This window comes from Mobula hypostoma, chromosome 10, assembly GCF_963921235.1.
Source record: "Mobula hypostoma chromosome 10, sMobHyp1.1, whole genome shotgun sequence".
NCBI lineage: Eukaryota > Metazoa > Chordata > Chondrichthyes > Myliobatiformes > Myliobatidae > Mobula > Mobula hypostoma.
In genome coordinates this window covers 94,631,194-94,641,504 of record NC_086106.1, presented here as the reverse complement: position 1 = coordinate 94,641,504, position 10,311 = coordinate 94,631,194, and the positions used below count along the sequence as shown (strand labels likewise).

The 10,311-nt window shown below is 40.8% G+C and overlaps 1 protein-coding gene across 2 annotated transcripts in view; it reads right to left on the bottom strand.

The window, feature by feature from the left end:
* Positions 1–5,544: 5,544 nt before the first annotated feature.
* The window catches only part of LOC134353044 (ubiquitin-like protein 3), a 34,270-nt gene continuing 29,503 nt past the window's right edge, over positions 5,545–10,311 (bottom strand). Inside the window, exon 5 of one of the 2 annotated variants that reach the window (XM_063060872.1) lies at positions 5,545–10,062. In XM_063060872.1, the coding sequence (XP_062916942.1) occupies positions 10,010–10,062 (53 nt within the window). In that variant the 3' untranslated portion in view covers positions 5,545–10,009. The remainder of the gene's footprint in view (positions 10,063–10,311) is intronic. The other variant, XM_063060871.1, reaches the window with a different exon arrangement.

Genomic DNA, 10,311 nt, shown 5'->3' with positions numbered 1-10,311 from the left:
TTGAGTGTGAACTTCAGGAAGGGGAAGTCGGTGGAACACAGACCAATCCTCATTGAGGGATCAGTGGTAGAAAGGGTGAGCAATTCAAGTTCCTGGGTGTCAAGACCTCTGAAGACCTTTCCTGGGCCCAGCATGTTGATATATTTACAAAGAAGGCATGATAGTGACTATATTTCATTAGGAATTTGAGGAGACCTGGTATGTCACCAAAGACCCTTGTGCATTTCTACAGATGTACAGTGGAGAGCATTCTACCCGGCTGCCTCACTGTCTGGCATGAAAGGGCCACAGCACGGGATGGAAAAAGCTGCAGAAGGTTGCAAACTCAGCCAGCTCCATCATGGGCACCAGCCTCTCCAATATCAAGGACATATTCAAAGGGTGACACCTCTAAAAGGTGGCGTCCATCATTAGGGACCCCATCACCCACAACATGCCCTCTTTTCATTGCTACCATCAAGGAGGAGGCACAGGAGCCTGACAACACATACTCGATGTTTTAGGAACAACTTACTTCCCCACCGACCTCAGACGTCTGAATGGACAATGAACCCATGTACACTACCTCACTATTTTTGCCCTCTTTTTGCACTACATATTTAATAATAAGTATGTATTTCTTATTGTAGTTTATAGTATTTATTGCAATGCACTACTGCCACAAAACAACATATATTAAGACATATTCTATGCCAGTAATATTAAACCTGATTCTGATTCAGTACCTGCTTCAGATTAACTGTTGTTGAGATGCATCCTGTGATGTACTGGGACACGCCATCAGTGATGTAACCTGGGGTTATCGGGTATTTCCAGTCTTTCGACATCAGGCACTTTCGTCCAGGCAACCCATCCAAGGTTGATCAGGCCCTGGCTTGTGTCCCAGCAGCACTGGTCCATGGGTCACATCTCTTGATCCACAGCCACCTAGAGGCTCATTCAGCAGCCTCTGTGACAGTCCTGAGGGCTCGTTTCTTTACAGCCCCTGTAATGCCAAGGATAGAGTAGGTTCTGCACAGTGAGCGGCCAGCAAAGCCTCTACACCCCACCTCTACAGGCTCACGTCGTGTCCTCCACCCCCGTCTCTGGCACTGCCCTACCAGCTCCTGGAATGTGGCTTTCTTATCTTTAAATGCTTTCTCAAACTGTCAGTTTTACCATGAGCATCCGCCTTCAGGTTTCTGACAGAATGACCTCGTCAGGCCTCGGGGACGATGATGTGATGAAGACCGGGAATTTTAATTACTTGTCAAGATTGGCTTTCAGTTGCCAGTCAGATGCCGTGGTGAGCAAGCTTGCTAGTGATCTGTAGCTTTGGAGATAGTCCACAACACCCCCACCACTATTATCCTCAACACAGGTGCCCCACAAGGCTGTTTCCTCAGCCCCCTATTCTCATGACCGCTTTCTGCTCCCACACCATCTACGTGGTTGCAGACGACTCTACTGTAGTGGATTCAATCTCAAGTAACATGTTGGAGTAAAGGAAAAGAGACAGGGAACCAGTGACATGGAGTCATGTCACCAGTCTTTCCCTCTGTCACCAAAACACAAGAAGTGGCCACTTGCTTCAGGTGGTTGGGGGGAGGGGGGAGTGCACATGCTCCTGCTTGCAGCAATAGTGCTGAAGTTGAGAGGGTTTCAGAGCTTTACGTTCCTAGGATTGAACATCACCAACAGCCTGTCCTGATTCAACCATGTAGACATCATGACCAAGAAAACACACCAGTGCCTCTACTTCTTCAGGAGTCCAAATAAATAAAGCTGGCATGTCCCCCTTAGACCCTCGCCAGTTTTTATGCTACACTACAAAAACCACCCTATCCGGACACATTACAACTTGGAATGGCAACTGCTCTGCGCGTGACCACGAGAAACAGCAGAGAGTTGTGGACACACATCATGGAAAGCATCATTCCCTCCATGGACTGGCTGCACTTCTTGTTGTGTTCATACAACAGCCAGCATAATCAAAGACCCCACACCTCAGGCATTCCCCCTTTGCCACCACCCCCCCGGTCCCATTAAGTGGAAGATTCAAATGCCTGAAAGCACATACCACCAGGCAGCTTCTATCTGCCGCTATAACACTGTTGAACAGTTTTCCAGTATGATAAGATAGACTCTTGACCTCACAGCCTCCCTCATTATGGCTTTGCACCTCATTGTCGGCCTGCACTGCACTTTCACTCTAACTGTAACACTTCATTCTTCATTCTGCTATTGATTCCCTTGAACTGCCTTGACATGGTGATGAAATGACCCAAATGGACAGCAAGCAAAACATGTTTTTCACTGTACTTCCGCAAATATGACAATAATAAACCAGTTTATTAATTAGTTTATTAGTCATGCTATTGTGTAGCACAGAAACATTCTACTGGTTTGTTGGTCTTTTTGCTCACCTGCTACTAATGCCACTTGCCTCCACTAGGCATATTCTTCTACACCAGCTCTTCTCCACAGACCCCTCAGTTAATGGTAAGGGTCCATAGCATAAAAAAGGTTGAGGACCACTATCTTACACCTTTCTATTTAAATGTCTCTTCAACACAGAGATTGTGTCTGATTCCACCACTTCTTCGGGCAGCATGTTCTGGATATCAACCTCTCTAGAAAAAAATCTTACCCCTTAGTTTTCCCCTCAAAACTCCTAGCTCTCACCTCAAAATTATGCCTTCTTGTTTTCGACACCCATGCCATGGCGGGGGAGGGGGACAAAGAGCTTTGACTTTCAATTCCTCTCAAACCTGCTATACCTCTATCAGGCCACCCTTCGGCCTCCTTTTGACAGCACCAGCTGGTGGGAGTGCTCAAGGACATAAATCTCTCACTGCTGCAGTTGAAGGTTTCCACCCACTTCAAAAGGGCGTCAACATCTACAAGGGTCTATTCTCGCCCAACGTATCGATACAATTATGAAGAAGACACGTCCGCAGCTATATTTCATTAGGAGTTTGGGGAGGTTTGGAATGTCACCAAATATTGAAGCAAATTTCTACCGAGGTACTATGGAGAGCATTCTAACTGGCTGCATCACTGTCTGGCATGAAGGGGTCGCTGCGCAGGATTGTAAACTCAGCCAGATCCATCATGGGCACTTGCCTACCCTCCATTAGGGACATCTTCAAAAGGCATATCAAAAAGGAAGTATCCATCATTAAGGACCCCCACCACCAACAGGATATGCTCTCTTCTTATTACTACCAGAGAAGAGGCAAAGGAGCCTGTAAACACATACAACATCTTAGGGGCAGTTTCTTCCTCCCATCTTCAGGTTTATGAACGGACAATGAACCAACACATGAACACTACCTCACTATTTTTGCTCTCTTTTGCACTACTTATTAAATATCTATTTCTCATTGTAATTTATAGTATTTATATGCTGCAAAACACATACGTCAGTGGTAATCAAGTTGATTCGGATTCCTTCAATTAAATCTAGCTAATCTCTCCCCATGACGAATAAAAATCCTTCAATCCAGGTATCATTTTGACAAATTCCTCCTGCACTGTATTCACCACAATCACTTTTTTCCTGGAGTGACAGCCAGCTGTTTTCATATCTATTGAATGATTTATTAAAATCCATCAGTTTTGACCTTAGCTACATAAAAACTGCAGAACAGATCTTCTAGCCCAAACATGAGCAGTCTTATTATCCATCTGTTGCAAACAATTCTTGATTTACATTCCTTTGTGTTCATATACTTTCAAAAGACAACTTCACACAATTCCTCACATTAAATCTCCTTGAATAACCATATTTGCCCAATGTAAATGTCAAACTGGCATTGACTTTCACTTTCCTTCAAAAGTCAATTTCAACAGAACATTGATTTTGCCTTTATACTACCCTAATATTTACTATTCCCAGCACATATCTATCAAGTAGAAGCCCAAATTATAAGCAGATTTTGTGTTGTGAATTAACTCAATATTATTTAAAGTATCCAGTAGGTCCTGTATAGGTTCCCTTTCTAGAAAGGCATGCATTATGCTCAATGCAGTTTGGTACTACTTCTGTAATGTTTTCTGTCAATATTTCAATCACTTTCACTTCATGTAACTGTTTTGTTGGAATTTTTATTTAAAATACAACTCCCCAATTAAAATGGCACCCATTATAAACTAAACCAGTCAACTGTCCTTCATAAGATCCAGTTTAAAACATCAGGTTCTTCTGAAGGATTGGCTTCCATCTTCTCAATATTTCCTTCGTACTTGAAAGGAATTCAAACTTGGTTTTCATCTCAAGGACACTTTTTACATGGAGAATCCCATTCCTTGGCAAATTTATGCCAATCAAACAACCAGGGATAATAAAGTAACTTGAAAACCATCAAGTTCCGAAACTGTAGTGCTAGATCCAGCTCAAACCGAATCGGCAAGTTCACTGATGACACAGCAGTGGCTGGCCTCACAAACAATGACCACAAGATGGCGTAGAGCAGCTTATAGAATAGTGCGAGCACAACAGCCTGAGTCTCCACATGGACAAGACAAGAGGAAGGTGCAGGCTGACCACTCCTCACTACACATGCACAGCTCTACCATGGAGAGTTGGGAACACCAAGTTTCTCAGAGTGCACATTACTGGTGATCTCACTTGATCTCTCAATACCACCTCTTTAATCAAGAAAGTAAGGCAGTGTCTCCACTTCCTGAGGAGGTTAAGATGTTTACAGAAGCATCATTGAGAGTGTTCTGAATAGTTGAATGGTATGGGAATTTTTTTTTTAAACGTTCAAAGGTCCAATTTAATGTCAGAGAAATATATACAACGTACATCTTCAAATGCTTTTTCTTCGTAAAACATCCACAAAAACAGAAGAGTGCCCCAAAGAATGAACGACAGTGAAATGTTAGAGCCCCGAAGTCCCCCCACCCCAGCTCCCCTCCCTCCCACGTGTAAGCAACAGCAACCAACGATCCCCCCTCTCTGCACTGGCAAAAGAAAAGCATCAGCACCCTCTACTGAGCACTCAGGCGTGCTGCAAAGCAACAGCTCAGACACTGACTTGCAGTTCCCCCAAAGACTTCGCATTTCACCCAATATACGACATACCACAGGCTCTCTCTCTCTCCCCCTAATAAGGGAGAAAGAGGTGTCTCCATTTTCAAGGTATACGGACCACAAGACCCTACAAAGGATTGCGAGGACTACTGAGAGGATCATCAGGATCACTGCCAAGCAGGGCCTGAGCCCTGTCAGGATCTCTCCCATTTGTCCCACAAATCCTTTGACCAGCTCCCCCCCCCCCCCACCATCAGGCAGGAGGTATGTAGTAATAGCACAGGAACTGGTAGGGTGGGAAACAGCTCCTTTCCCCAAGCTTGAGACTACTGAATTCCCTGCCACAACCCAGGTCTCATCACATACGAAGCACCCGTAGCATTATAATATCTACTTCTCAAACCTGTGTTGTGAATGCACCTTATGCTAAATGTCAATCTTCTGGAATACATTTTATTATTTGTTAAATTTATTTATGGTAATATTACTTTGTGTGTTGTGAGTGAATTATATGTACGGTGTTGTGCACCTCAGTCCAGAGAAACGTTGCTTCATTTGGCAGTACACATGTACAAGGTTGAATAACAATAGACTTGAACTTGAAACCAAAGTGAAGATGGATCTGTATACAGACCAAAACTCCATTTTTGACTTGTGTCATTTTGGCTGGCAACATGTGCAGTGCAATAAATACCCTCCATGTAGTTCAGTTGAGCTGCACGTGGCCCAGGTGGATCAGTATGAGGACAACCTTGTCCTTAATGATAAATGGCTTTTATAAATTAGCAGAACCCATTAGTCACAAATAGTTATTTGGTTGGGAGGAAAAATCCAAACTTTTATCACAGTAAATATGCTTGAACCTTTAGCATACACTACAGTACAGACAATTCAGAGCCTTAGAGCAAGTTTTACATTGGTTATATTTTTAAGCTTTTATACATTTAATAACTCCAAAAATTCTTTAATCAAGAGTTCAAAAGCAGGCATATCCAACTACAGAAATAAGTGTTGTACCAACACATACCCGTTAAATTGAATCAATTACTAAAATGTCATACATTATTCATCATGTAATTAAAGAGTAGTTCCTTCTTTAGTTAAATAATACTTCTACTTCAGGAATTCTGAATGACAGAAAAGTGGAAACACTTCAATATTTCAATTCCTTCAGGGTTTTGAGCGCTTATCTCATGAAAAACTTGTTCTGAATTCCAGCAAGCAATCTCTTTATGAGCTACTTTCCATTTGCTCATTATGCAGCAAGAATTTCATTAGAGGGCCACCTGCAGGGCAGGCTTCAAGTGGGGAATTAGAGAGAAATGTGAACAAAATCCTAAAAATGGAAGTAATGAAAATGCATAGATCAATTAAATGCAGATGCATGAAGAGTAAAAGTTACAGCAACTGCTCTTTCATTCCTCCCCCACCCCATGGTTTCTGGTGAAGTATTCATATCACTTCCAAATTTTAACACTTGCTATAAAAGTGTTGTTTATTGTAAATACACAAATCAATCCCAAAATTTGACCAGTGGGCCTATTTGAAATGGACATAAACAGTGTCCTCGTGCTGCAGAAAGATCAGGTGTGAGAAGTCCGCTGAAGTTCCCTTCTATCATTTCTTAAAAAAAGCAACCAAGACCAACTGCATCATCTCTACTATGATCCACGCTGCAGACTCACAGACCAGATATAAAACTCAGTGTTGAAACTTCAATTTGGCCATTAGCCATTGCAATATTCCAGAAAGAAAAATCATTTTTAATCAAGGTGAATTTAATGCCAACTTGGAGGATCACTGACGCTTAATTTTGCTACAGTTTGGTACTGGTTCAAACTGTCTTTTGCCTCTTACTAATGATAAAGATGGTTTATAAATATTAGTTAGGATTAGAGTCATTTAGAGTTAAGCAAGCTTTGACTTTGTATTTAAGCCTCATTTGCACCAAAACAGGTGAAACTATTTCACTCTGTAAAATTTTAGTATAAACAACACAAGGCTTTGGAGGCACAAGAAACTCACTATAAAATGTGACGGAAGTTAGGAGAGAAAATTACCTTAAATTTTGCACAGGCTTAATCAGGCACAATTTCAATTATGAAACAAAGGGGGAGCGAATAAGTATAAAGCAAAATAATTATATATGTTTAATTTCAGAATATAATAATTCTATAGTTTTTTTTTAAAAAACAGGCATTATGATAGTCCAGCATTTATTGGCTAACTCCAACTGCTCTCAAGGTGCTGATGGTGAGCCACTTCCTTGAACTACTTAATCCCTCTGAAGGCAGCTACAGGAGTAAAGCCCACTAACAATAAAGGCACAGTCAGGCATTTCCATGTCAGGATTTGCAACTGCCTCTCTCATCTTTCTTGATGATTCCATATAATTTGAAGAATATTAAATTGCCTTAATTTTAATATTTTATAATCTTAGATGTATTTTGAAGCCAATGGATGCCTTGTTGCTAATTAGACCACACTGTACGAGTGCACGATACTTTAGGTCAGCAAATTAGACCTACTGCATCCCGTTTCAAGCAAATGCAGGTGATGGAAGACCAAGATTTTGATTCTGAACAGAAAGACCAGTTGAGCAAGAACTGGTCTCTAGTCCTCATAAGCACAAAAGCCAATACAAAGTGGCTAATGGAAAACTGCCCTTTATCTCAGGGGGACTGGACTTTGAAAGCACATGTTATAAGACTATAAGACATAGGCCATTTGGCCCATCAGCTTTGCCATTCCATTACAGCTGATTTATTACCCCTTTCAATCCCATTCTCTTGCCTTCTGCCAATAACTTTGTTGTGCTTACTAATCAAGAACATCTTGACCTCTGCTTTAAACACAGCCAATGTCCTGGGCTCCACAGGCATCTTGGCAATGAGTCTCACAGATCCACCATCATCTGGCTAAAGAAATTCCTTCTCATCTCTGTTCTAAATGGATGTCCTTCAGAGGCTGAAGTTGAGTGTAAGGTTGTTGTTGCTGCGACAACATTTAACCAGCCGATCGATCTCACTCCTCTAAGCCTGCTCACCACTATCTGAGATTCTATGAACAACAGTGGTATCCTCAGCAAATTTAAAGATCACATTTGAGCTGTGCTTAGGCACGTAGTCATGGGTGCAGAGAGTATAGAGCATTGGGCTAAGCACATTCAGAAGGATGCAGCATCTTCCAAACCCATAGCTAGAAGCCAAGGCAATAGCTAGCAGTACATTGTCTTGATCGGACTTCAACTGAGCTATTGTTTTTGGAAGTGGCACTATGTAGGTTTATTATAATGATACTGGGTTTTATGGATTAAATTATAAACATAGGTTTCATAAGTTTGATTTCTATTCAGTGCTTTTAGAAAGAGCAAAGGCAAATTATCTGACATGTTTGAAAAAAAAGAATTGGCAATGTAGATTGAGATAAGCTCTGTCCTTTTTGAGGAATCTAGATCCAATTTTAAATAATAAGTGGCAGGCCCTTTAAAAGTGATAACCAAACAGAGCAATGGAATCAAGTTAGCTGTCATTGCTGGGTCAGCTGAAACTTTAAAACTAAAACTGATAGCTCTTTGAGGTATTAGCGGTAACTAGATTATATAAATGAAGTTGAAGTCCAAATCAACCATGATCAAACTGAATGTTGAAGGAATGTAATGGGCCATGAACTATACAGTTCAGACCACACCAGTTTGGGGTTTTGTCACCCTGCAGCGTGGATTAATCATTTGTTTAAGAATATCAAACCACTGAAATATGAGCTACACGATTATTTTCTTATCTTAAGTAATCCAAGAACCTAGTAAGACATTCATGCAGTTCAGCTGGAATGCAGTGATGCAGAATCCAAACCATTCACATTTCTACTCTAAACTATATGAGTGGAGGGAAAGGGTGGGGCAAATCTTTGAGATTTAGCACAGTAGTAATCCCATTCTATAAGAATTAACAATTTTTCTTTCGAAAAACTTTAGGCATGCAAACCATAAACAAGAAAAGCATGGATTACTCGACTCTGACAAAACTAAACTGAATATTGCAAAGCACCAGCACATCACAAACAGGTATTAAAATGCAGCATTTCTCCACCAGCATCCAGTATCTTCTTGGCATTTTTCTAAACAAGGTTGAACAATACCCAACCACAGTCACAACCATTTTAGTTTCTTTTGTTCAGAAACTTGATCCATTACCTAGAGCACATGCTGAAATAGCTGCAATGTTTGTTAAACTATACTTTTACCATTACTATACCGAATAAGAACAGTATCCCAAGTTCTCCATCTGAGGTAACTGTTGGAGGAAGTTAGATTTAAAAACCTCCTATTCAAAAATCACAGTTGGAACATCTTCGTCTGAGCAATCCAAATTTGAGCACCATGGACACTTCATACCACTGAGTAGGAATTTCTACAATTGGCCTCACCATTCCAAAATCAATAGGGGAAATGTTAGCAGCAGGGTTCCCGCTCCTGATCATTTTCTAGTGATTTTGCTGCAAGATTTATAATTGGACATTAGGGGACAATAGCATCAGGCTGAGCTACGTTTCCATGGTGATCAAACAGCCCATTAAAAGTGAATGCCCAGACCTGTACACAATGAAGTCACCTGGATAATATACAAGAAGGGGTTGCATCCATTAAATCAATGCTTCCAAAATGGAAGTGAAGAAAACTGAATAACTACACTTTAAGGTTATTAGGAAAAGTAAATATGGAGAGATTTGGCTCCAAAGTTATTGCTGCTTCTGCAAAGCAGGAACATTCTCTTTTGTACAGATGTTGATGCTGAAAGTTCTGCAGTAGTTCATCTTCAATAGGATAAATCCTTAATATTCTATGGATTGATGAGGAATACACAAGTTAGGAGGTGTCATCAATCAAGTCAATACCAATCACTTGGATGTAAAGACTCAAAATTCTTAATAGTTCCTTTAAAAACCAGCTCTTTGACTGGCCTTTGCAAAGGACAAGGCAGGTCGTTTTCATAAGATCATACAGCAGTTACTCTCTCCAGTTTTCTCCCGATTTCTTTGACCTGTACAATAAAAGAAAACAGATTTCAGTACACTTGTCACTCTTCTATAATCATGACTGAGCTATTTAAAGCCCCATTTAATAATTTCAGGGGTTTTTTTGTAATTATTTTAGCCAGGTAATACTTTGCAAAATTCACAAATTAATAAAAGTTAATTCTTTCTTTGCTCCTTTACCCTCTAATGACAAAACGGTTAAGTGAGAGGATGAAAACTGAAACGCCTCATGGAACTGATGATTCCAAATATCG